The sequence below is a fragment of the Dicentrarchus labrax genome, unplaced genomic scaffold (assembly GCF_905237075.1).
Source record: "Dicentrarchus labrax unplaced genomic scaffold, dlabrax2021, whole genome shotgun sequence".
NCBI classification, from domain to species: Eukaryota; Metazoa; Chordata; class Actinopteri; family Moronidae; genus Dicentrarchus; species Dicentrarchus labrax.
The window spans coordinates 16,331,936-16,359,530 of record NW_026136718.1 but is presented as its reverse complement, the minus strand read 5'-3'; the positions used below and the strand labels follow the sequence as shown (position 1 = coordinate 16,359,530).

The 27,595-nt window shown below is 41.5% G+C and overlaps 2 protein-coding genes across 2 annotated transcripts in view; one reads left to right on the top strand and one right to left on the bottom strand.

The window, feature by feature from the left end:
• The first annotated feature begins 479 nt into the window (after window positions 1-479).
• On the top strand, window positions 480-12,205 carry lhx4 (LIM homeobox 4). Its single transcript, XM_051377484.1, has 6 exons — window positions 480-818; window positions 4,654-4,825; window positions 6,545-6,747; window positions 7,341-7,495; window positions 8,209-8,380; window positions 9,244-12,205. Exons 1-6 carry the CDS (start codon window positions 740-742, stop codon window positions 9,630-9,632), a joined length of 1,170 nt encoding a protein of 389 aa, XP_051233444.1. The 5' UTR covers window positions 480-739; the 3' UTR covers window positions 9,633-12,205.
• A 6,276-nt stretch (window positions 12,206-18,481) lies between these two features.
• The window catches only part of acbd6 (acyl-CoA binding domain containing 6), a 34,102-nt gene continuing 24,988 nt past the window's right edge, over window positions 18,482-27,595 (bottom strand). The window contains exons 7-8 of the mRNA XM_051377985.1: window positions 22,358-22,388; window positions 18,482-19,365 (exon numbers count right to left, since the gene is read on the bottom strand). Coding sequence (XP_051233945.1) covers window positions 19,211-19,365; window positions 22,358-22,388 — 186 coding nt within the window. The 3' untranslated portion in view covers window positions 18,482-19,210. The remainder of the gene's footprint in view (window positions 19,366-22,357; window positions 22,389-27,595) is intronic.

Genomic DNA, 27,595 nt, shown 5'->3' with positions numbered 1-27,595 from the left:
TCACCCCCACCTGCTCACTTATCTATAACTTACATTTGAAGTGTCATTTTGTCCAAAAAATCTGCAGAAAATGTAGTTTAAAGATACAAAAATTACAATCTACAATTAAATCTCTTATCCTTTCTTTGTAAATTATAAAAAAAGTGAAATGTTAACTGATCACTGGCTGCATTGGGGCGCCCCCTCCTACTCTTCCTCTCCTGAAGGAGCCCTGCTGGCCCGGGGCCCCTCCGGGAGCCACTGCAGTGAGCTATTTATGGTCTCCACAGGAACACAGTCCCGCCTCTCCGGAGACATTTTCATATACCATGTTAGACGCTCTCCTCCTCCTCCTCCTCCTCCTCCTCTCCTTTCTCCTCCTCGCTTGTACACCTATGGAGGATGCTTTCCGCCCTCGGGGGCCTCCTCTTCCTGCGCTCCCATTGGCCCCCGGTGAGCCTCTGCCGCGGTGACGTCAGGCCCCACCGCCCCTGCAGCGCTGAATGGACTGAGCAGCCTGTCTGATTCACTCCAAAACAGCCCAGCACGGCACGGCACGGACATCGTCCCCGGGAATAGAGAGACGTAACAGGGATAGAGGCTTGACGGGACGGCGAGGGAGCTCACCCTGCAGAGAGGAGGAGAGAGGCCTCAACATCAGCACCATCATACTTTTTTTTCTCCACGAGACAGGACGGGGGAGTGCGCCCACCGTGTTGCGGGTGTATGTGCGTGCGTTTGTCTCCCGGTTTGGATCACGATGATGCAAAGTGCGGCGGTCCTACCGACAGAGAGTCCTGTAAAGAGTTTACCGGAGATTCTCGGAGTGCCACTGCAACGTAAGATATATTTTACGCTCCTTTTTTTTGCTCCTTCTGTCGATGATCAGTGTGGACACCGGTTGGTCGGGTGCAACCTGTGCTGCTGTAGGGAGCGGGGGGTTTGGGGTACAGTAACTCGGCCGAGGAGGATGAGGAGAGGAGGCTGAAGCTCTCAGTCTTAGGTTGTCACGTACAGGCCGGTGATGTGTCATGCTGCAAATATTTCAACGAGCATAAAGAAGCTTTAAATAACACTGATTACCGGCCAAAGCAGTGAGCATCCCCGCATGTCCAATTAATCTCTGCAGCCTCCACAGGGCTACAGGCTCTATTCTGCGATAGGCTGCAACACTTTGACTAGTGCAAAGGATGGCACTTTGGTTATTCATCGCATCCTTTGAACATAAAAAATAAGAAAGCATAATAATTTCTGTTATTTAAAGCAACAGGATTTAATTGTCCAGTTCGGCCTCAAACTTTGCTGCATCCTCCGTCAGGTTGCTGGGTTTACAGTGAGTCCTCACAGGCAGCTGTTAATTTGTAAACGAGCCTGCATGGTCAAGAGATCAGACGCAGTTGTCATCACCCATCAGACAAATACACACTGACTTTGATTGACACTCATTACTGGGTCAAATAAATGCCTGATACGCTTGATTTTGGGGGGGATTTTGTCTCTGAAGCAATGCCTAGATATCAGTTTTTTAATATGTTTTACAATTAGTTCGTTTAGGCTCATTATACATTTTATTTTACAGCACCGTATGGTATTTTTTACCTTACAGCATCAAAGGCGAGAATTACTTTACATCTGTTCGTCCCTGCGTGTTAATCTGTGCCAGGCCGTTTATAATCTGAGCGTGCAATCGAGATAGAAGTGCAATGAGATACATCTCTGCTCTGACCTAATTATTTATAGGCGAGTTAGTCAAATGTACAGATGGACTAAATTTAATAGGCTACCTCCAAAACAAAAATAATCCACAACAAAATGGGATAACACAGTTATATAATTACTAGACTGCTATTTGGTTTCAAAACACTGATAATTAAACCTTTTGTTCCTAGCTCTAAATATTTGGGCTAAAATCTCACATTCAATTGGGTTCCAAATAACTAAAATATATAAAATAATATTAGGTTTATTTTCATTTTACTGTCGCCTGTTTAGTGTAATCCAACTGCAAACCAAAATAAAGTAAAATAGGACTAATAATTATGTGTGATATGCAAAGTATTTAAACCTGACTAAAGTAAAAAGAGACTATATGTGGTCGGCTTATGCTCTTTAATTTTATAAATCGAGGCAGATTAAAAGATTGGATAAAGATCCTGCCACTCAGCCCCCTGCAGCACCAGCATTCATCCTGGATTTAAAACCTGGATTATTCCAGGAATAAAAGCAACAGCGAATTTATCTAAATAATGTTTTATATCGTGGACAGAGTGCTCTGCTGACTCAGGCCAATTACACCCAAACCTTAACCTGCAGGCTATTAGTCTGGGATATAAAGTGTTTACTTCACGTTTAATTACCACAAATCATTTGACAATTGAAAGTTTGAGAGGCTGCCAGACTGCACTTCTTCTTATATTAAAAAAAAACCTGTTAAAGCAAAATGTGTTGCTCTTCCTGTGTGAAATGAAAGAGGTGATGAGGCTGAATGTAGTGAAGAGTGGAGAGTGGTGGCAACAGATACCAAGATATGAAGCCCTCCTGAATACACGAGGTTTACTCTCTCTCTCTCTCTCTCACACACACACACACACACACACACACACACACACACACACACACACACACACACACACACACACACACACACACACACACACACACACACACACACACACACACTGAAGCTAGACTGTGGACTCTCCCTCGTTGCCAAGATCGTGCTGCTTTCCTTTCAGCACCACTTCTCTTCGCGCAGCTTCATCCAACCACCACTTTATCTCCAGATATTTAAAATGCCTCTTATTTAGATATAGAAAAAAACCCAGGTGCAGATTCAGATTCAATCTCAATCTTTTTAAATAATTCTTTATATCACACCCTGTACGAATTCACTCACATGTTCAGGTGAAACAAGGCCAGTCCAACCTGTAATCCTGTTTGCGTCTGTGCAGGAATGTTGCTCTGTCTTTATTGTGTGCATTGCTTTATAATGGTAGCAGTGGTTTATAATAATTATAATAATAATAATAATAATAATAATAATAATAATAATAAGTAGTTAATTGGTACATTTTAGTCACCGCTGCTTCAAATTAAAACAAATATAATCCCCCCAAAAAGCACTAATGTATTACAAATGATAAATATATTTTTTTTTAAAAACCTATACAATGTGTGTTTGTGTGCATGCGGCCTTGACCTCCATGTTGCACAACCCGGGAGCTTTGTGTTTTGTGGACTGTATGTGATGAGATTAAGCATAAGGCATCTTGAGCTTTAGACGGTTATTGTAAGATGATTTCACGGCCGAGAACAGCCGCAGCTTGCTGTGTGTGTGTGTGTGTGTGTGTGTGTGTGTGTGTGTGTGTGTGTGTGTGTGTGTGTGTGTGTGTGTGTGTGTGCGCGTGTGTGTTTATACTGGGGTTTGCTCTGTCCACTTCTCCTCGATATTGATTTTTCATTATCGGATATCATGTGGATGTTTGAGTAAGAGAAGCCGCCAAAGAAAATAAAATCGCACTGCTGTTTGCAGAATAAATGAGGAAGATTAAAATGCAAAAGGAATCGTCAGTGTTGTTGTTTTTTTAGGAGGAGCTCTTTTCATCAATCACGGATTAGTTTCTGTTATATATGACGAAAAGGATACATTTAATTATGATGAAATGCTAGAAAATAAACCTGTAGGCCTACATGTTGGTGTTAGCGTTATATAAATAGACTAAATTAAGGAATTTGGTTGTTTATTAAAGGTCCAGTTTTTTAATTAATTTAAACTGGATGAACATTTGATTTTCTCATTGATTCATGAATTTAATTTAACTTTTTGAAATCTGCAGTTTATGGATGCCGCTGCAGACTTTGGTAATATTAGGCAATCGGAAGGTTAAACACTGTATGATCCCTGTTTATGAATGTTCACACGTGGGCTGCTGCTGCCTCCCAGCTTTTGTTTCTCACTACCACAAAAAATGAAATTTAATCTCGTCTCGACCCTGATTTACACCCAGCAGCCACCTTACTGATGCCACCATAACTCCTGGAAAACATCTAAAGAAATAGATATGATTGTACAGAGAGTAGAGAACCTCTGCACTGCTGGGAAACAGCCGAGGTCAGCACCTTGGACAGTGACGGACAAATTCACAAAACAAAAGCAGAGAGACAATTGCTTTATTTAACATGGTATCTTCTGTTTTTACTGTTTAACAAGGTTAATAAAATAAAATTAATTTAACCATAAAATTGTTTTTTTAAGAGCACCGAGACAAAAGTGGGTCAAAAATAAACTAAAAACTCTAAAATAGAAATTAGAGATAAAATATATATCGCAGGGTTAATCGATTTAAAGATTAGACTGATACAAAATATTTCTAATCAGGATCCTTTATCATTAAATACCAGAATGGATATAATATAATAGCAACTGAAAATGCTGAATGTGAATCCTGTGATCTGAGATATTGTGCTTTTCGATACTGAGCTTAAAAAGGAAAACCTCCTGCTTTTATGTGCAAAGTTCAGATTTAAATGAATCCTCCTTACCGCTTTAATCATATATGAGATTATCTTTATTTTACCGCTGACAATAAATGAACGCTGGCCTGACATTTCTGTGCATCCCAGAGTTTCCTTCCCTGACTTGTGTGTGACCCTGTGCTGTGTTCTGTCCCACAGAGATCCCTCAGTGTGCCGGCTGTAGTCAGCACATCCTGGACAAGTTCATCCTGAAGGTGCTGGACAGACACTGGCACTCCAAGTGCCTCAAGTGCGCCGACTGTCAGACTCCGCTGGCGGACAAATGTTTCTCCCGGGCAGGAAGCGTCTACTGCAAGGAGGATTTCTTCAAGTCAGTGTGCTTTTCTTAGTGCTTTTTGTCTCAGTGATTGAGTTATGTAATTTTTTTTTTTCAGTTGCCCATGCTTTTCTGCATAAAAACTGTTTAATTTAACTTCTGATCGGGGTGTTTTAAGAGGAAAAGCGACGGATTCAAACTGAAATATGTGTATATTTGATATTTACAAAGCAACCTAAATACTGTTTTATACTCTATCTGGTGTCCTAATGTTGCTAGTATTTTTCAGTGCTAGCATTTAGCAAACTGTTAGCTTTATTGCCTAGAGGTTTCCATTAATGTATTAGCTTTATATCTTATTGTTTAGGATTCATTTACGGTTGCCTTTTATTTTTTGGAAATTCATTCTTTATTATTATGAAAAAGAATCAATTTAGTCAACATCTGTTATTTTTACAGGAAGGGTTTATCAATTTATTTCTGAACCAAAACATCCACACAGAGAGCTAGTAAATGTATCATGTTTGATGATCATTAATTATCCTTTTTGTGTGGTTATTAATATGATTTTGTATTAAACACCGATCACCAAAGTGTAAAATTTACTTTTTAGCGTTTGGTGAATGGTCACATTTTTTTTACCAATTTTTTTTTTTTTTTTGGTCTGGTGAGTAAAGAAAATCTAGGAGCTGGTTGCACATTTTACCAACATTTGGCTGGTAAATGGTGCTAATTTTGTGCCCTCCTGTTACAAATGGATGTCACTATTCACATTTTACTGGCTGTTTCATCCAGCTGACATCATGTGAGAAAACAAAAGAATTAAAAACAAACACAAAAAAACAACATTTTTTTTGTTTCTATCTTTTTGCCCCTTTTTTTCTTTTCTTTCTTCCGATTGGATTTCTGAGGCATTACAGAAGAAAATTGAGTTTGACTTTTATCCAAAGAAGGATCAGCATATCCGGGCTTTTTACTAAATCATGTTTGAAAGATTTTAATGCTCAAAGCTTGAATGAGACCTAAAGAGCTCTGGAGTCTCACAGAGAGCTAACTGTGTTAGCCGACCCAGGGGACAACAGGGGGACGTTTGCATGTTCAAACAGTGGTTGAGGGACACGTGTGACTGGAGAACACACACGAGCACAAACACAGAAACACACATGTGTAGACACACAGATTCCAGTGGCCTGTGCTTCCCAGTGGTGATTTGGAGGCTTCACCTTGCTCTTTTTATTTCTGTGGGTTGGTTGTGTGATTTAAAGCCTCTCCTGAGTCAGTGTTTTATTGGTTCTCCTCAGGGTGTGTTTACTGTGAGCACCCCTCCTCCTCTTCCTCTTTTTCCTTTTCTTCTTCCTCCTCCTCCTCCTCCTCCTCTTCCTTAGCTCTCAGTACTTCATCTGCAAACACATAAACATGCAAACACGTACACACACACACACACACACACACACACACACACACACACACACACCACACAGTGCATTGATCCTCTCCATCCATCAGCCTGCGGACAGGTCTATCGTTAACAGAAATGCATTCCAGTGCTGATTTTTCCTTCTACAACAGCTGGAGCTTCTATTAATACAGACACTGTGCCATCACTCTTGGCTGCAGTTGAAGAAATAGCTGTCTAGCATGTGAAATTTTAATCTGGGTTGGTCCCACTATCTCCATCAGCCTGTAAAGTGGGTATAAATGGGAGAAGGGTGTCAGTCTACCCTGCTGCTACCCTTTCCTAACGGCAGCTCTCTGCTTCTTGTTTTCCCGCAGGCGTTTTGGAACAAAATGTGCATCATGCCAACAGGGGATCCCTCCGACGCAGGTTGTGAGGAAGGCGCAGGACTTTGTGTATCACCTGCACTGCTTTGCCTGCATCATGTGCAGCCGACAACTGGCCACTGGGGACGAGTTTTACCTCATGGAGGATGGGAGGCTGGTGTGCAAGGTGGATTATGAGACTGCAAAACAGAACGGTAGGTCTGCTTGCATCCGAGATATTATGCATTAGCCGATACTCAGCTAAAATCCAATCACTTGAAAAGAAAAATACAGGTTGAAACTTTACTTAAAATGATTTGTTTCAACTGTTTGTTTGTTTTTTGTCCATACAGTCAGACACAGGTTATGTGGCGGGCTCTGGCCTGATTTAACTACATCAAAATATTATAGTGGAGGATGTGATCAAGCTGTGTAGCCTGTATAATGCAGTGAAATGACTACTGACTGTGGATCTAGGTTGTTTGTCGTCTGGGTGTGGATGCTGTCTCTCTCCCTCCCTCTCTTCTGAGATTTCCATGCATCTCTGATTGATTATGTAAAGTGAAGCAATGCTCTTATATGGTGCGGCCCCAATAACTCCGTTCCTCTGGCACTCCGGCTGGGTAGATTTATGTCCTCTGCTGTGGGAGTGGGACAGATGCACAAGGACAATAATACACTTCCATACATGACCATTCACTTCATTTAACACACATGTACTCGCACGCAAAGGCTGAGGTTCACTGCCTGTTAAGGCAACGTGACAAATGTAAGAAGAAGTCACTCACACTTGTAATGATGTTTTCAGATGATTCAGAAGCGGGGACCAAGCGACCGAGGACCACCATCACGGCCAAGCAGCTAGAGACCCTCAAAAGTGCCTACAAAAACTCGCCGAAGCCGGCACGCCACGTCAGAGAGCAGCTGTCCTCGGAGACGGGGCTGGACATGAGAGTAGTGCAGGTAGAGGTCTTTTTTCATCCAGGTGTCCATATTCCTGCAAAAGGCTCTCAGTTATCTCCAGCCTGTACAAAATGCAGCAGCTCAGTTTCTCCCCACATCACCCTGATTTGAGCATCTTTAAAGTAGCTGCTATTTTTAATAATTAATCCTAATTTATATCACAAATGTAAAACAAGCAATCGGGCCTTTATTATCAGGGTATTGTCAGGATTTCAAACAACCTTCCTGAAGAGCTAAGACAAATGTATTTCATTTAAAAGACACAATACAAACAACTCTTAAGAGGTATGAATATACTTATATTAATGTAAGGAGCCTCTTTTGTGGCCACTTTATGCTGTGCTTTAATATTTCTTAATACAATGTTCTTGTTTTTTCTGTTGGTTTAATTTCAAACGGAATTTATTTGCAAAACCATTTTGAACATTTTGTTTTTTTTAGTTTATTATGATGAGAGTCTATTAATTTAGACCAGGTTGGTTGTGCTTTACATGTACTATGTATTCCAGTGTGTATGAACTATTTTGAGTCAAGCAGAAACGTTTGAAGAGTTTAAGATTTGAAATATCATGAAAACACTGAATAGGTGAAATTAAACTGAGAAAATATATAATTTATGATGATGATGATTATTAGTGGTATTTAATTGTTTTGAATAATTACAATATTAATGTTTATTTTCAATTAAAGACAATTATCGTTATCTCTGTCAGGTGTGGTTCCAGAACCGGCGAGCAAAGGAAAAACGTCTGAAGAAAGATGCAGGTCGACATCGCTGGACTCAGTTTTATAAAAGTGTCAAACGCAGCCGAGGGGGAACTAAAGTGGAGAAGGAAAGCTCAGCCGATGACGCAGGACTCAGTGACAGTGAACTGAGCTTCAGAGGTACGTCTTGTGTGGATAACTTCACCCGAGTATATATCTATTATTGCTTAAGAGAGAGATCCCTGAAAGGGAATTGTCAGTCATGCTGTCGTGGTAATGGGATTAAGGGACCCTACAAGTTGCTAAATGACACGGTTCTGAGTGCAGCAGCAAATGAATGTTTCTTTGTGGCATTTCATATGTTTTCTTGTGTTGTTCGGTGCACGGTGTCAGGCAAATCCAAAACGGCATTCTCATTTAACATTGTCCTCACACCTCCCTGTGGCGGCTGACGCATCCTCCTGCCTCAGTTTGTCGTCATGATGGAGCTTATTGGAAAAGAGAGAGGGTCCTTAGTGGGATGCAAACGACATTTTAGACATCCCCATGTTATTTAATGTTCGCAAACCCCGTTTTGGGTAGTCATAAAAGTCTTCAAGCCACTTTTAAAAAGAAGGCCATTTTTATGAGAAATGAAAACATGGTGACAGAAACTCCATAAAGCATGCAAGGCTTTTAGTCAATTAGAAAGAGAGAGTGCTCTGGGGCTTTGTTGTTATTGAAGCCACCCGGGGGAGGGATTGAGATGGAAACAAATATTTTGTGCTGCAGTAATTGCACACATACAGACCTCCTTTGTTAGAGAAGAACATAAAGCACATCATTTCTCCCCAACAAAACTCAAAAGCTTATCAAACACTTCAGTGGTCCACTTACTGTACCTTCGTGAAATCCACATAATGTTGTCACAATAAATCTCACTCATAAAAGCACTTAACGGTATTGAAATATAATAACTATATAATGCTCTTGCAGTTGACAGCACCGTTGATATGTCAAAGTTTTTACACTCCTCATGCTAAGTGGTGGTATCTCCCCCACAGATGACCAGGTCCTGTCAGATCTCGGCCACACCAACGGGCTTTATGGGAGTGTCGGTGACGTGACCAACAGCGCAGTGCTGAACGGTGGCTTCTCTGTAGATGCAGCAGGACAACCCTACCACGACATCCGAGCAGGAAGCCCCTACGGTCTCCCTCAGTCGCCCTCCTCCATCACCTCCCTGCCCGGCCACACCCCTCTCCTCAACAACCTGGGCTTCAACATGGACAGTCTGGTGGTGCAGGGCGGGCCAGGAGGAGTGGGCCAGGCCCTGAGGGCCATGGCAGGGGGCCCGACCTCAGACCTCTCCACAGGCAGCAGTACAGGATACCCTGACTTCCCCACCAGTCCTGCCTCGTGGCTGGACGAGATGGACCATTCCCAGTTTTGAATCTCGAACGCAGTAGAAGTTCACTGTGGGGATATGACAAAACAGACTTATGAGGCTTTTTACATTTCTTTCTATCACCCTCCAAGACTGGTATGTTTTGTGATTTTGGGTGAAGAGGAGAAGGATGACAAGAAGTGTGACTCTCAGTCCCTCTGCAGTCATAACGGCGAGGTAACAACCGGGTCAAGACGTGCAGTCCGGATAAAAGCAGTGAAGAACACCTCCACGCCGCTGAATGTTCAATCTCAACACTGTATCATCCAATTTTTGTTATCACCTGACTTTATTTTGTTCTGTCACTCTGAAAATGAGGCTGGATTTCCAATAAGTCGATGGATTTTGCTCACAGGGGAGGTGATATTGTCTCGCCGCCCCCCCCCCAAAATAAACCATCCCTGTCCAACAGCTACAACAATAGGGCTACAATCTAGATCAAAGTCCCTATGAGACCCAGGAGGCAACTGCATGCTTCTTCATTGATAATAAGTAGGACTGCTGTCTGGCCATATCAAAGCCTTCACATTGGCGATGCACTTTACTCTCCTCTTCTTTTTCTACACATATGGACACGAATGCAGAGAGAGGATGAGAGAAAAAGAGGAGAGACATATGCACAAGGCAAAAACACAGTGTTTCATTGGGAGAGAAATTTACAAGAACAGTGGCACAAGTGTGAATTTTGAACCATGCTGATGTTTTTTTTAATGTATTGCTGAAGCTTACAAGTTATTAGGAAGTAGATGGCCGTTGGTCTGTCTGTCCGTCCGTCCGTCTGTCCGTAGAAACTGATGTCTCCTCTGTTTGAGTGAGGGCGAACACTGTTTGCTACACGGCAGGTCTCTCTTCTATATATTTATAGGTGCTTGACTTGTTCTTGTCTGTGTAAAAGCTGTCTGAGAGCGGACATCTGTCAGTATTAAATTATCCGTTTCCAGACTCACCAGGCATCAAAGCTTATGTGTTGGAGGACAGTCAAGAAGTTTAGAAGTCTGGAGAAATCTCAACTCTAACCATTCTAGTAATATATCACACGTCTAAATTATTGATTTATTTTTTTGAATGCACAGATGTAAGACAAGGAGATATCCAATGTATAAGACATGCAGATTCCTTTGCAGATATTATTGAGCAAATTAAATGGTTACATACGAATACAAAAAACATTCATTTGACATTCAAAACACCAACAAGTATTAGCAGGAACACAGATAAAAATGTGCTTTGTGTTGGCTTCTTCTGTATCCGCAGTCTGATCCAGGCTTCTCTTGGTAATCTACTCAGTCAAGCAGAGCTCTAGCTTTGCCTGCTATCAACCTACTTACTGACCCCCAGATGTGTTGTCAGTCTGTTCTCCCCCTGCCTGGCCTCCATGCCAGAGGGATTACCACAGAGCCCCCCACTATCAGGGCTGATACTCTACTGTAGCTTCAGTGCTGGCATGATTTGCTGGACTGATATGTTTCTTACAGTTCAGGCCATGTCAGCTACATCTTAAAGCCCCCATGACAACTGAGAAAGATTCACTAACAGAACCGCCCCTGTTTCTCTTGAAATGCTAATTTCTTTTGAGCCGCAAGAGCAACTCATAGTTTCATCTGACCTGTTGAGCATGTCAAAACCAGTGGCTATTTTGATATAAGGGAAGGTTTGGCTTAAAAACGCACCCTTACCCTTACTCCTGTTTTGTCAATTGAAGAAAAGAAATCGAATCACATCTACATGGTCAACTTTTTCAAAAAAATTGCCACGTCCTTTTTTTTACCAGAGCATCCTATCTAAGAGCCAGAAAGCAAATCAACAAACAGAAAGTGACACCATTAAGAAAACTGGGTAACACTTTAGATTACAGCCTGAAAACTACAGCATAATTATCTAGTAAATACATGGTTTTAATTAAATACTTACTGTGTAACTATACTGGGATTAATATGGATGTACATGGAAAGAAGATAAGATTTTAGGGTATAAGGGGGCTTGTGTTTAAGTTAAATTACTACTTAATTTATACTGTTTTTTATTTAAAAAAATTATAATATACTTTGGGAAATAACAACAGTTTACAATATGAAGTGTAGTAGATAATTTTTGCTGCTGGGGAACAAAACATTAGTTTTTCATGACCAAGCTATAAGGCTAAGTCTGTTGGTTCCCTGTAAGTACCCTATAATTATTTAATATGTATTAGGGAATTAAAAAAGCCTTCCCTTGTGCATACCAGTAGATATCCAGTAAGAGTTTTATTGGTACCTAATATGTACACAATATTTACAGTGTAATTTGCAGGCTATGATCTAAAATGTTAAGTGAAAATCATACACAAACACTTTACCACTACAGTTTTGTTGAGTCTTTGTTGCCTCAGAAGTTTGCATCTTAATTGTTGTAAATTTTGTACAGTTTGAAAACGTGTTGATCGTCTTGTTTCATGAGCGCTATTTATTATTGCCATGTGTCTTTGAAAAAGATGTAAAAGAGAGCACTGAATTTATTCATTTATGCCTTCTGTGTAATGGTATGAACCGTGTACAGTCAAATCTATATGAGGAAAATAAAGCTGAATTGTCTTTGGGTTACCCTCGAGTACATTTCTCTTTAACAGACCAGGCCTGTAGTGATGAATGTGGGAGTTAAGATTTTCAGCTGAACTTTGTTTTCAATATATCAAAAGAAAAATATCTGCTGTAGGTGTTTTTATTATTTTGCCTTATCTAAACGCTCTTAGAGCGAGTTAACCCGCAAATTCATTTACCCATTGAGAGCATTTACCACACACTTAGGCCTCTATTCAATTGTGGAGATCCATTTAGTACCACCAACGGACAGTGGTCAGTCAGTTAACAGTGATTGATGCTGCTTTCCTCTCTCGCTCTCCGGGTGGGGGTGATAAGAAAGATACATGAAGAGAGAGAAGAAATAGAGAAGGAAAGACAAGAGAGAAAAAAATAAAACAAGTGGAGAAACAGATGCCCGGCTGGATTCACTGATCCTCTCAGTGCTAAAGAGACACAGCAGCAGATTGCAGAGCTGCACCGTCAAATCTATCCTTAATCCCTGTGCTGTTAACTAATTGTAGAGTGCTTTGTGAAACATGGGTAAATATGCTTTGTGGTCAGGCAAAGAGGGAATATGGCCCATATGCAGGCAGTTAGCTTGTATGCCAATATGTCAAGCTGGTAAGTAGACTATATGCAGGGCTGTACACAATATTTTTAACCACTGGGGTCATGAGTCCCATTTCCCTAACGCAGCCCCACACCTCGGGGACATCTTTTGACAAGCAACCAAAGATGTTTTCTGTCATTTTTATCTCCATTATTGATGGCCTAAAGGCTTTTCAGAGCCCTCCTCACCCGCTCGTACGGTTTTGTCATTCAAGTAGAGGGATTCTACTTTAAACTTCATAACTCCTAATATTTGTTTTTAATTCAAAAACAGTTTAGATAATATTGAGTCTAAACAAGAGTCTACAGACAGGCTAGCGTCTCTATACTAATATGCTGATGTTAGCAGGCGTAGTTTATCATGTTCACCATCTTAGTTTAGCATGTTAGCATGCTAACATTCATTATTAGCATTCAACACAAACTACAGATGAGGCTAATGGAAATGTGAATAGTTTTTTAATGTTTTTAATCATAAACCAAAATATTGGACATATTAAACCTGCGGATGGTGCTGGATGAAAAGTTGATGCATCACCAAAGTAAGTACAATTCATCCTGAGGGGAACATGAATATCTATACTTAGATTTCATTGTAATCCATCAAATAGTTGTTAAGATATTCAGTCTGGTGGTGGTGGACCAACTGACCATTCAACAGATCGACATTGCCATCCCAAAAAGTCTCACCGCTACCATGGCTGCAAGAATCTGAATCAGCCTTTAGAAAAACTACCACTGGTGGAGTGCTGACTATGAACCACAGCGATACTTTGTTGCATATCATTCCTCATTTCTCTCTCCTCTATAAACAATATTGAGGACATGAGGAGGTATGTGTGTGTGTGTGTGTGTGTGTGTGTGTGTGTGTGTGTGTGTGTGTGTGTGTGACTGCTCAGCCTTTGCAGTTGCTGTGCTTCTAAAACCTCTCAGGTTACAGTGGATTTATTCGCTGTAACTATGGTGTTGGCTAACTATGCATAGAATTATAATGAAATTACACCACAGCGTACATCTGTATGAAACTCATTTGTATGCAGCAACGTGCAGCACTTGTCTGAGAGCAGGCCAACCTAACCCAAACTTAAGTGTTATCGATTCCTTTGTGTTTTAGCTATTCCTGTTACATTATAAAAACAAAAAGCAAAGAGTCAGCCTGGTTGGAGTTTGCACGTTTGCATAAAACGCTACAAATTGAGCTGATTTTTATTTAAGCATTGATTGGCTGGGCTATGGGCAATAATGGATAGGCTCTAATAGTACTGCCTTACAAAGATAAAAAGCCACACAGACAGTTAGGATAATTTACACGCCACTTACAGCACTAGTATACAAATAAATCTGTGGAAACTCCACCACTGTTGCTTTTGCGAAGATGACAAACACAAGCACAAATGCCATTATCATTGATCGCAAGGCTTTTATTACAAACTTCCTGAAGGAAACAGTTTTTTTCTTCGTCTGAAGCTAAAGGGAATAAATTAACATGCAAAATAGATAGGATTTGTTGTGGCCCGAAAGTCAATCTTGCAGCATCAAGACAGGACATTTTTCTCCCCAAACGACTCCATCCAGCCGGCAGTGAACAATGATCCACAGAATGACTGAGTGAGACTTAAAGAAGGACTGGAGTCAAACAGAGGCAATCTCAATGACACCCTCAAGGTTGTGAGCTCGATGCCGTTTTAATGTGAAACTGCGGCCTCTTCTACTCAATAATTATCTTACGGCACATATCGGATAGATGACAGGTAAGCAAAGGAAGAGGGTTCATGACCCCGAGGAAACCATGACAAATACTGTAGTGATGATAATATATTTGCTATATTAAAAGCATTAGTCTTCAGTGCAGTTCTCCAGTGGTTTTCATGTACGTGAGTGTAAACCAGACTCTTTGCTGTTTGTTGGCTTATGTTAAGTCTGAAAGCTCAGGTCCTTTGTGTTGGTGGATAGAAGAAGAGCTTGTTCATCACCTTAAACTACACATAAAGCTTTAGAGCTGAGCCTGGGAGTCACACACACACACACACACACACACACACACACACACACACACACACACACACACACACACACACACACACACACACACACACACACACACACACACACACACACACACACACACAGTCCTGGACAGCAGAGAATGAGCCTCTGATGTGAGTGTTTCAGCAGCGGAGGGATTTCTGCTTACTGTTGGGTTCCCAGCCTCTCTGCTCAGGGTGGGTGTGGGGGTGCTGCAGCGTAACAAGAAGATGGGGGGGAAAGGTGGGGGGATGTGGGCGGGGGGTTGGGGGTAAAGAGTGGCATTAAGAGCTGGCCAAAGCAACTGACATAGTATTGCTTTTACAGGAGAGAGAAAGGAGTGGAGAGGTAAAAGAAGAGAGAGCCAGCGAGAAGAATGATGGTGAGAGAAAGATGAAAAGGGGGAGTGATGAGAGAGGTAAGGGGGAGAGATGGAGGAGTCCTCTGGAAGAATTGTTTAAACGGCAAACACACACACACACACACACACACACACACACACACACACACACACACACACACACACACACACACACACACACAAATACATCACAGGTGCCTTCCCATCAAAAACAGGTCAAAATATTCTCACTCCGCTGTCTGAATGAGTTTCTTTACATTCACACTGTCAGACTTTCCCTTGATTTCAGCTTGTTGATCATCATTACATTACATCATTCTAGCATATCCAGGTTTCTCAAAACTGGATCTTGGTGAGGTTTCTGAAACCAAGATATTGTGTTAAAATGCCCAAAACATAGCTGGGATAATAATCATAACCAGGATACTCTTGCACATGTAAACATACTCGGTCCCTGGTCTTTTAATGTGGACATGACTTGCTATGGTTTGACTGTAAATGGGATTTGTCAGGTAAATGTGGTCCTACTAAACATTTTGAGTCATTGTTTCCTAATGAAATAATACTACTAACTACTAATACTACTTCTTTATTTATTTTCATAGCTACTAAGTATTCAAAACTAGATTTTTTAATTGTTCCCAGGCTAAAATGCTTGATACTCAATATTTTATTATTATTATTATTTCACAGCAGGATAAACACAGGTGTCAATAAAATTGATGGCGGCTGAATTCCATTTAGCTGCTTCAGTTTCAGTGTCTTGGTAGTGTTCATACTGGCTCACTGTTACTCTGTCATGACTTACTGGGACACTTGAACAGAACAGAGCCATTGTTGATGTCATTAGTAACACCTGTGCTTTTCCTTTGATAAGTCAAAATGTCTGCTGTAAAAAAGGCAAATCTCTGGTTCCTCCTGTACACTTTTTAAAATGTCTGTGAGGGAGACACCAAAGCCCACCTGATAAATAAATGTAATGTAAAACAAACAAAATGGAACGCCTCACAAAAAAATTTAAAGACGTCCAGTTTTTGTGATACCACACTGTATTTACTACTGTGAAATGTGAAATATTTACACTTATTTATCTCTTGAAATGTTGCTGTATTTTGCATCTTGGGGACACTAAAGAACTGCTGGGGGATAAAAAAGCTCCAATGAATTTTCTTCTAAAGTACAGAGCAGTAAAAGTATAAAGCTGAACAAAATGGAAGCTCTCAGGTAAAGTACCAATACCTCAAAACTTAAGTACTTAAGTTTACTACTTGAGTAAATGTAGTTTATTACTTTTCACCTTTGAAAAATGCATAAATATTCAGAACGGCTTAACAGTATTGGGCCTGGGGGTGTGTGTGAGTCTGCGGTTTGGAGAGGGAGGGAGCTGCAGTGTCAAAAGTGAAAAGCTCAGAGGAAAATTGAAGCCCCATAATGGAAGCATAATAGGCTTAGTGTCAGAGTCTCGCAGACGAGCTGGGGGGGACGCACGGCTGCCGTCACCCTCTCTTACCTCAAGCCAGCATAACGGGGTTTAGGAAGCAACGAGGAGACAACACCGGGCCCCAAACAGGCTTTAGAGATACACCAACAGCCTAATGGCTGGATGTGGATGGAATTCATAACAATAAGATGGTCACTGGTTGTCTCTTTGTGGGATTGTAGCGCATCATGTCTCAGACTCAGGTTGAATACTCAAAAGGTTTCCTCTCCACTCATGTAGGGGTCCTCCTCAAAATTCATCAGGGGTGATGCAGAAAATGTCATTGAGGGAGGCTTTATGGCTGGAGTCTACAAAAGTGAATGATACTTTTGGAAGAAAAAAAAAATACTCCCGGCCCTCTTCTCCCAGGTGATTTGTGAAGGCGGGAAGGACAGGACGAGGATGCAGATAGAGACATTATGTGGAGAGATTTTAATTCACTTCATGTATAGCACAGCTCACTTGCATCTCAATTCACTACAGCAACTGTACAACAGCTGTCAAGACAAAGATTGAATTTGAAGCGGTGGCCCTGGTGATGACTACCAATGCCAAGTGGAGCATCTACTGCTGTCATACATCTGTGAGTGACTGACAGGCTGCAACCAGACATGTTGAGACGGTTATCTAACGCCTTGTCTCAAGGCAGATTTAAGTAAAACATTGGGGGATGAGGGCAGGCGTGGAGCAAGCGAATGTGTTAGGATTAAGCTTTATCCTACACTGTTGTACAAAATGTGCATTTGCATCTTTATGAAGCTGTAGTTAAGATCAAGGATCCAGATTTAGTGTATTCTCATTTGGTGAGGTGTGTGTGTGTGTGTGTGTGTGTGTGTGTGTGTGTGTGTGAGCTGAGGCGGAGAGAATGTGCTGATCAGAGCTGCTTGAGGACGAGTAAAGCAGATTTGGACTCAGACCATGTGTTGGTTACTTTTGGAGAACATCCAGATCTCTCCTATATGACATAATACTACAGAGGCAGGTTGTAGACTCCAGCGTTGTGTGTACAGTATATTGTGTGTATGCTGTGTGGAAGATGAAGATAGGCCAGTTGAGTGAAGTGAGTGCGGATTATCATTATCTGTGTTTGTATGTACTGTGCAGTGTATATCTATGCTTGTATGCATTGTATGTATGTAGTGTACGTACAAATATGTGTTTTTTATCACACTTTTTAGGCTAGTCTCATGTTCTAATGTGTTGCTTAGTGAATTTGCAGTACCATTTCCAGCCATGAGTTATCATCCGGTCCCTCTAGGAGTTCACTGACTTTTTATGGGATTGTTGATTGTCTGATCCAATTGCAGGAAAAAGTGAAAATTGCAAAAATAGGTCAACGGTTTGCACAGGGGACAGCTATGGTCAGTGAAACTTAATGGAAACTACAATGATTGGTCAAATCTGTGGAAAAGTTGTGATGACTGGACAAAATTGCAAGGTTGCACAGAATTAACAGGGATTGGTTGAATTTATTTTGATTGTTAATCAGAAATAGTTTGATGGCACTATGTTAGACAGGCAAAATGGATGGGGTCTCAAAAGACTTGGCTATGCTATTGGACCCTAGAACACCACTTGGTTGGAATTTTGTTTTTTATTAATCTTAATTAATCTTGCTACCTTCTAGGCTTGTACTGGACTGGTAGGGGGTACCTTTTGTGTGATCCTCACAAAGTTTTCTTGCATTTAATATATATATTTTTTTAATTCAAACACTGTATACTTGTAGTGTGTGTTTACACTATAAATGTTAAAGTCACTCTGTCATCTTATGTTGACTATATGTTTTCTAATGAACAGAGAACAAGTCAAAGGGAACAGATTTGTTGAAGACTTTAATGCAATAAATGACAAATGATTAAAGCATTCCTTGAACGTAACACAACTGAATCATGAACAAATGGTCAGAGAGGGCTGACCCAGACTAAAAGGCCTGGATGGTTGTCAGACCTGGACAGTAGGAGTGGGTGATATGTAAAAAAATCTTCTATTACAGTATGTAATGTTATATCACAATAACAATATACATATACTGTGATATGACTTGTCAGAAATTTTATACTGTTTATAGATAAAATAAATGGACGGGAATGTCTGTGTTTGGTTCCTCCAGTGGCTTAAATACCTGACAAATCCAGATACTCCATCACATTGATGCACAAATCCTGTCATTCCAGTATTGCAAATAAGCAGGCCTGCTCAGAGGAGATATTTAAGGTACAGCTGCCTCAGCAAAATCTCAACCAGTAGACAGAGCTCTGTCATCTCACAGTAATCGTCATATCACCCAACCCTACTGAGCATAGAAAGTCAATATTCAGTATTTAGATGAAAATGAAAATACATGTGGTGTGCTTCATTTCATGTGTCTTATCAAATGGAAGGGCTAGTGTTCGCACCCCGTAGTTCCAAAGAGCTAAGTCAATGAAATCAAACTCACCTCAAGTATTTGTAAATAAAGTCAAATAAAACCTTTGCAATCTTGCTGAGGATGAACAGAGTGAGACAAGGACAGAGGCAGGGACCCGGTGGTGGTAGGTAGGGGGGAGATCTAGCCTTTTGAAGCAGTATACTGACGCAAGAGGGAGGAGATGGCACTGGATTCAGTGACCTCCTCAGGGAGAGAGCCCTCCATGTCTTTGATGGACGGGTCGGCTCCGGCGTTCAGCAGGAGCTCCACGATGTCGGCAAACTCGCACGCCGATGCTATGAGAAGGAGAGAAAAAAACAATGAAGGAGTTAGGAGGAGAAGGACACAGCAAAGAGGAGAATAAAGGATGTAGAGGACAAACATTTAGGCAAACATTCAGCAATAGCATTTAGCTTTTTGCTAAATGCTATAGCTGAATGACTGTATGGACAACTACTCGAAGGATTACCATTAAAATTTGTGCAGACATTCATCCACTGGCATTTCTGCAGAAGCGACCAATGGGTTAAAGTTTTCACTTGTATAGTGTCATATCTTGACATCGGCATTGTTGTAGATGGTTTCCAGATGACTTTAAGTTGACTTTGGTGATTCCCCGAGGTTCACGTTTGTGGGTTTGACTGAAACAACTAATGGATGGTTTGCCATGAATTTTGATACAGACATTATGTTCTCCTCCGGATGAATTATAATGACTTTAGTGATCCCTTGACCTTATATCTGGTGCCATCATCAGATATATTTATTAATGTGTCCAATACTTTTGTTGACGACCAAATCTCTGCTAAACTAATGGCATTCCCATCAGCCTCAGCTGTACTTTATCCATAGTCCTAATTAGCAAATGTTAGCTTAGTGCTAAACTAAGATGGTGAACATGGTCAACCAGCTGTGGATAAATACACATTTATAGCAACTAATCATCAACATGCTTAAATTGTCATTGTAAGCATGTTGCCATTGTAGAGTTAGCATTTAGCTCAAAGCATCACGGTGTCTAAGTACAGTCTCACAGAGCTGCTGGTATGGATGCTGACTGTAGACCAGAGATACTTAACTTGTTTCGCTTGGGGGGCACTTTTTTATTTGGAAAATTAAACAGTGGTTTAGAACTGGTATGAAGTAGCAAAATATAGGCAAATACATTTTTCTTCGTCAATGTCAAACTGTCAAACTTTTAACGTTTATGATCCTCACTCATCTTTGCTAAGAGACAAATCCAGTTGCAGCAGCCCCGTCAGGTGTACGTGAATCAAGTGTCACCACTTCTGCACGCTGCACAGATTGCTGCAACTTCCCAAGTAACAGATGAGGGACATTATTGAACATACATAATAATTAAACCAAACATTTCCAATGTGAATCAATTTATTGTCATGGGGCCACCCAGGAGCCTAGTTGAGTATCACTGCTGTGGACTCTTAGTCTCGTTGCAACGATGAAGGTGCAATCAGAGTGTCGTTATACTGTCCATTTATTATTTATTCTTATCTGGACAAATGTCCAATAATCGGGAATTAGATGGATCATGTTGGACTGTTATGATGGTGTACACCAGGTTTGAGTAAATTTGCCTCCTTCCTTTCTTCAACGTACTGTAGTTCAATAAAGTATGTGCAGTGCTGCAGTTAATGAAAAGCCCATCTGCAGGCCCGGCACTGACACTGGCCTGGACCCGTAGTTCTCTCAAACACTTCATTTCTGCCCCATTGGCAATTTGTGCCCCACTAAAAGGGTCTTCTCTCCCTCAGTATAAGGGGGGAGGAAAGGGGGAGGCTTGCACTTTCTTAACCCAGTTAGCGGGTCCCTGCTTTCCCGATGCACCTCTCGCCCCTCTGGCACCTTGCCCCCCCCGCTGCCCCCACCATCTTCTCTCTCTTGCTCTCTTGTTCTGAGTGCTCTTCTCTGTCGGTGTCAATCGCTCACTCCTTTTAAAGAGCGGACTCTGTGCTGCGCCATGATCGCTGATGTCAGCAGCCACAGTGATTGACAGCCAGGCCTTTTAACCTCCAGCCCAGGGGTGGCTGGCTGGCAGGAGTGTGTGCGTGCATGAGATATGATGATACATCGGAATGCATGCGAGTGTGTACGCCTGAGTTGTGTCTATGAATAGTATGCGGTGTGTAAGTGTCAAACACTATAAGAAACCACTTATCTTTCAGCCAAATCAGACTAACAAAGCTTGGCTTATTTTTCCAGCCACGCTTGCAGTCCTCCTCTTGTTGCTCTAAACAGTATTTTATTCAGCCAGGGGTGTGTGTGTGTGCACGTGGAGGGTGTCTCGCCTGGGCCTTGAGCTGTAAAAAGTGGCTGGCCCTCAAGGGAGCTATAGAGGAGGAGAACAATTTATGGTGAGCAGTAAACCCTCAATTAATCACTTGCCAGCCACTGTGGCCCTGTGCAAAGAGAGGTGGGAATGAATTTTCATTCTCTGCTATTTGTCTCTTGGAGTTCATCGCTTATGTTTATTAGTCATCTTTTTATGCCCCATCCTCAGGGCTTCCTGTGCTGTGTGTTTGTGTGTGTGCAGATCTCCGGTGGGTGATGCAACATGCCCACTCCAACGCCACCAACAGATGGTCTAGCCACACACACACACACACAGGCTCAGAGGACAGGGGAACCGCCCCTCAGGGACATGTGTGTTGGGCCATGAGAGGGTCAGGGGAGTCTAAGGACCACTGCTGATTTCCTCAGGGAGGCCTGGCGATTATTACACACACACACACACACACACACACACACACACACACACACACACACACACACACACACACACACACACACACACACACACACACACACACACACACACACACACACACACACACACACACACACACACACACAGAACAAAACCAGACAGGCATCCACACATACATACCAAAGGACACACACACATATGCACCCACAGGATACCAAAGTGAGGAATGAGAGAAACTGGGAGAAAAACAACAGTGGAAAATAAAGATGAGGAATGGACAGGAGGGAGTTGGGCGAAGAGGAAGAAAAAATGACAAATTTGAGACAAATGTGGGCAAAGAGCAGGTGTGTTCCTGTATATAGAGAGAGCGCACGCAGACAACATAATGATGTCAGTGGACGACAAATGTGAAGAGTATCGCCCCAAAATGAGATATTCACCATTTGAAAAATAGACACTTACAAAAAGCTTTATCGCAGAGAAAGAATATAAATTGTGCTTTTTTTCAAAGGGATTATACAACATTTTGGGACCGTAGAGATTAATAAGAGAAGCCTTCTTACCATAATGTAGTGCTGTCTGTCCTTCGTTATCCTGTAAGACAAAAACAAGCATTTACATCAACAGACCTGTGACGAGGGGAGAATAAAATACCCTAGAGAGTACAAACTCAAAGAATAATATCAGGAATAACTAAATATATATTGCCAACATTTGGTGAAAGAGAAATTGCAAATTACTTTGCTCAAAGTTCTCAAGAGTCAACAGGAAAACTTTTCAGCTACTAGAATACCAATTACCTCCTATTTGTTGGCAGTGGACAAAGGGTGCCATGTTTTCATTGTACCAAAGGGGGATTATGTGAAGATGAGATATTGATTTGAGAAGCATGTGACCTGCAAATCAAATCTTTCAACTTGCAGGTGGCTTCCAGCTCTGATCAACCTGGACCAGAGAGCCACTGAAACTCAACATGCCTCCAGCAACACATACCTAGACCCCAAGTTGAGACTTGGTGGGAGGACTTAGAGAGTCGCAAAGAATAAGGTTGGTCCCATGTACCAAAGGCTGAGTCCTTGCTGCAATCTGACCTGTGGCCCTTTGCTGCATGTCGTCCTCCTCTCTCTCCCCCCTTTCCTGTCAACCTTCAGCTGTCCTATCTACTAAAGCCCAAATAGGTTGGCATTATTCCATATTTTTCTTATTGTCAACAAATCCCACATAAAAACAACAATGCATCATGTATTTGAGCAGTTTTGGCAGAAAGTGAAGAACAGGACAACCTCAAAGTATCCTGTTACTAAGGAGTATTCATGCTTTATTAAAATAGACTAATTTGGCTACTTTTATTGTGTTACGCATGCAGCAGTTTGTCAACAAGTTAAAGCAGAAACGTTAAACAGTGTATAAATTCATTAAAAATAAATGAATTGATTCTATTAGTGTTAACATTGGACCTTATACATTATTACCTGCAATGTGCGTCATTGCAGCCATCTTTCAAGCTGTTTGTTCATACTTCTGTAGTTCTTTATATTTATCACAAATCCCAGGTATATCTCTGACTTATAATTACAACTCCAAGGCTGAAGTGAGCATTTTTTCCCACCTGGCTGCTCATAATGCTGGTCTGAACAGTATGACATGAGTGCAGCATTATTCCATCTTTTTGACTTCCTTATCCTGTACGTCAAGTGGTTTCTACTGAATACTATATCAATTAAAGGGTCTCACAAATATAGTAAAAACAGTCGTTTTTACAATGTAGTGTTTAGCAAACAGTCAAGTCAAACAGGAGGAAATAATGTATTTGTTAGGGACTATTTTTCAGCTGTGGATTAATACATAATTTATTCCTCTTGTGAGTATTTACGGCAGCAGGATGGTCTATAATCTATTATAATTATACAACACAAGGTTGTATAACAAAATGAGAGTTTGCAAAGTCATGACCCAACCTTTTCTGACAAAGGGTTTAACCTGAGCCAGGACTTATAACATACTGTATACAGTGTATGTCTGTGTTTTGAAATGTAAAATTCAGGTATCGGAAATTCTCTAGTTTGCAGACTAACATTTTTTTTATTTTGATCTTTTCATGAGACTTGTTACCAATGAGAAAAAAAATAGAATATTTGTAGCCTTATTTTTTTAATGAAATTAACTATATGCTATTTGACCCTGACACACAATAGCTGAGGGACAAGTTTTAGAAGGTGACCAGATAATCAGTGGTGGTCTGTCTGTCTTTTGAACAGTAAAAATGATACTTAGGGTCAAGGGGTCAATGGTAGAGATATAATTCTTGTTAGAACTGAGGTTCTAAGGGGGGCAAGGATGGGGAAGTGTGTGTGTGTGTGTGTGTGTGTGTGCGTGTGCGTGCAGGTATAATGAGACACAATATATGACAGGCATCATCAACAGGACATTCAGCTCTTAATCACTGTTCCAGCCTGCCTTTACACCTCATAATGATGATAAATGGTCAAACTGTTACCTCCAGTCTCAGAACAAGAGCAGTCGTTGAGCCAAGAACAAAGGTTTCAAACTCTCAGAGACAGATTAAAAAGCCAGCAGGCGCTGTGACATTTCCTTCTATGCCGAAAAATGTCACTGCAGTGGAAATACTTCCAAATTACTCAAACTGTTATGGCCAAAATTATTCATTAGTCTTTTCACCTTTGCCCTTCTAACAGCAGATCTTCTCATGCACCTTCCTGTTTTGGTTACTTCCATGTCCTTCCTCTACTCTCTTCCAGTCCTTCCTCCTCTACTTCTTCTGACCTCTCTTTCCTCCCTCATCTCTTTTCTTTCATTACCTCACCTACCATCACCTCTCTCTTTCCTCTTCTCTCTCTCCTTTCATTACCCCATCCACCTCTCTCTCTCTTTTCCTTTCACTCTCCTCTTCAATCTTAATCCTGTTCAATCCCGCTGTTCCTTTTCCTTCTCCTTCTTCGTCCCTATCCTGTCTTCCCTCTCTAGCTGGGCCCGGTGCAGAGTGATCCCATTGTTGTGTTTCTCTCTCTCTCATTCTCTCTCTCTCTTGCTCGCTCAGGGGCAGCACTTCAGGGACCTGCTGATTAGATTAGAGCTTTCTATTCCCTCAGGGTGGATCACAGAGCACAGATGCAAATCGCCACCAGCGTGGAAAGTGTGCCATAGTTAACCCAAGACAACAATGCTGTCTGTCTGCGAGTCAAATCGCAACCTGTGATGTTTTGTTGACATTGTGTCTGTCTCTCACAATGATGTTGATAAGGGGGAGAGAGAGAGAGAGAGAGAGAGAGAGAGAGAGAGAGAGAGAGAGGCGGGGGCAGAACTGTAACAATTGCGTGTAGGGTAAAATTTTCATGTCCAGACATTTTCTGACAAAAGGGGATGCTCTGCCATATTTATAAAACCATGCAGGAATCTCTTGATATTATGGGTTAGCACACACAGACACAGACACACACACACACACACACACACAGACACACACACACACACACACACACACACACACACACACACACACACAAACACAATGGGACAGTGACAGATGTTTACAGCCGGGGCCAAGTGAAAGACCTTGATGCACATAAATACATACAGTTATAATTAAAGTGTAAGGGGTTTAAGCCCTAATCTTCAGTGAGCGCTAATCTGCATTTCGTTGTTCAACAACGCGCACACACACACACACACACACACACACACACACACACACACACACACAGACACACACAAAAGTAAGAATGAGTGGTTGTTAATTCACAAACAAAAGATGTGTCTTACCTAACAATCAGACAGAAAACAAAGAACAACATAAAAGGATACACATGCATGTTTGTGAGGAAACTATGTTGAGTATGCCAGTGAGTGGATGTAAGTGTGTGTGTGTGTGTGTGTGTGTGTGTGTGTGTGTGTGTGTGTATGTGTGTGTGTGTGTGTGTGTGGCGTACATGCTTTTTGCATGTTCATGTGAGGGGTCAGTGGCCTGTCCTCTCAGCGTTCCCTAATGCCCCTGCATCCAGGGCGGAGGCTTGATGGAATCACAGGAAATTGGATTGTCTTCCATTTGCTTTGGAAGCAGCCTGGAAGAGACACTCCCTCCCACCACTCTCACCCAATACCTGCAGTTACCTCCCCACCCCCCTCCGCCCTCTCTCTGGTGCACCCCTGTTCCCATCCCATTATGGAGGCATGTCGCACAGAACCTCTGCTTTTACATGTCATCCAAAGTTTCCCCTTGCGGTGCAGAAATGCTGGGCTGGATGTCAGCAGAGTGCTCAATAAAGCAGCTGCTTGCACAATACCAGCAGCAGCAGAGATCCAGCACTGTGTAGTGTATCACCCTAATGGGGTGGAGCAATATGCTTAGGAGCAGCATGGATAGGGATTGATCTATTAGTACAATTGCAGTTTTGCTGAATTTAAGTCGCACCAATCTATCATTTCTACTACACAAATGATGTGAAGCAAGATGGATGAAGGAGAAAGACAGCGAGTCAAGGATGTGGAAAGATATGACTGCACGGTCTTATTTCTTTAGTTTTATGCCTTTACAGATAAAAAATAATACTGTAACAAGTGCGAAATTGGTCCACAGTATGAGAAAACAGAGACCAAATGATTGTGGATATTTGTGTCTTTTCCAGTCAGAGTATCCTAAAAGAGTACAGCAGGGACCAGGAAGTCAGACTGAGGCCAGCCATGGATCAAATAAAACTGTAACTCTGTTTATCTGCAGAGAACACACAAAGGGACTGTCACAGATGTTGTGTTCACTTCTGGAAAGTGGTTTAACTTGTTTTCTCTATCAGCCTGCCTTCACAGACCTCGGCCAACGGGACAAGAACTCTCTGAACATTCAACCCAAGCTGTTTACGCCAACATTAAGTGGAGGGATCAAGGGCATATCAGAGGCGGAAACTTAACTCAGTCAGGCGATACAAATAGGATACAGAAGTCCCTTGAGTCTCCGCTGGAATCTAGGCTTCTGTCTGTTTCATTCTGTTTGTCCGTGTCAGAGCCAGAGAAGAGATTTTGGGTGGAGGTTAAAGGTCTGACAAATCCACTGCCAGCTGTGGAGGCTGAAGCAGCACGAGCGACTGAAGAAAGCAGTGTGTGTGTGTGTGTGTGTGTGTGTGTGTGTGTGTGTGTGTGTGTGTGTGTGTGTGTGTGTGTGTGTGTGTGTGTGCGTGTGTGTGGTCCCTATGGGCTGTAAAAGCTTTTATGTTTTCATACCAGCTGCCAATGGTCCTTACGCTATATAGTGGGTGATTTGGAAGTATTTTCTTACCATAACACTATTTTCTTTGTTACTGCTAAAATCAAGACCTTTCTCTTTCTTAATGAATGGAAAATGTTCTGTCAGCCATCTTTCTAATGTCAATATCAACCAATATATACTAATAAGAACTGTGTCATCCTCAGTGGTAACTATAATTTAAGTCATATTCATTTTAAGATGGACAAAACATTACTGGCACACAATTGGCTTCATCACTGTCTTTCTCTGACAAATGTTTTGTCTGAAAATAAAAAATAGTACTTAAAAGGTGCTGGAATTTAACATCGATAAATTATGACTCAGTCATTTTGAGACATTAGCGTAATTACTGTAAACAAACAAGACCTTAGCCAAGATGATTGGCAGGCTTCTTGGCTATGTCACAAAACAAGAAGAGGGTTTTATTTTTTAGTAGCAGTACGACACTTTCAGAGTTTCTTGTAATGGACAGTGGATTATCTGCAAAAGCTAAAAGAACACAAAAACTTCACTTCCAACATAATTCTCAAATTATTTATCTGAA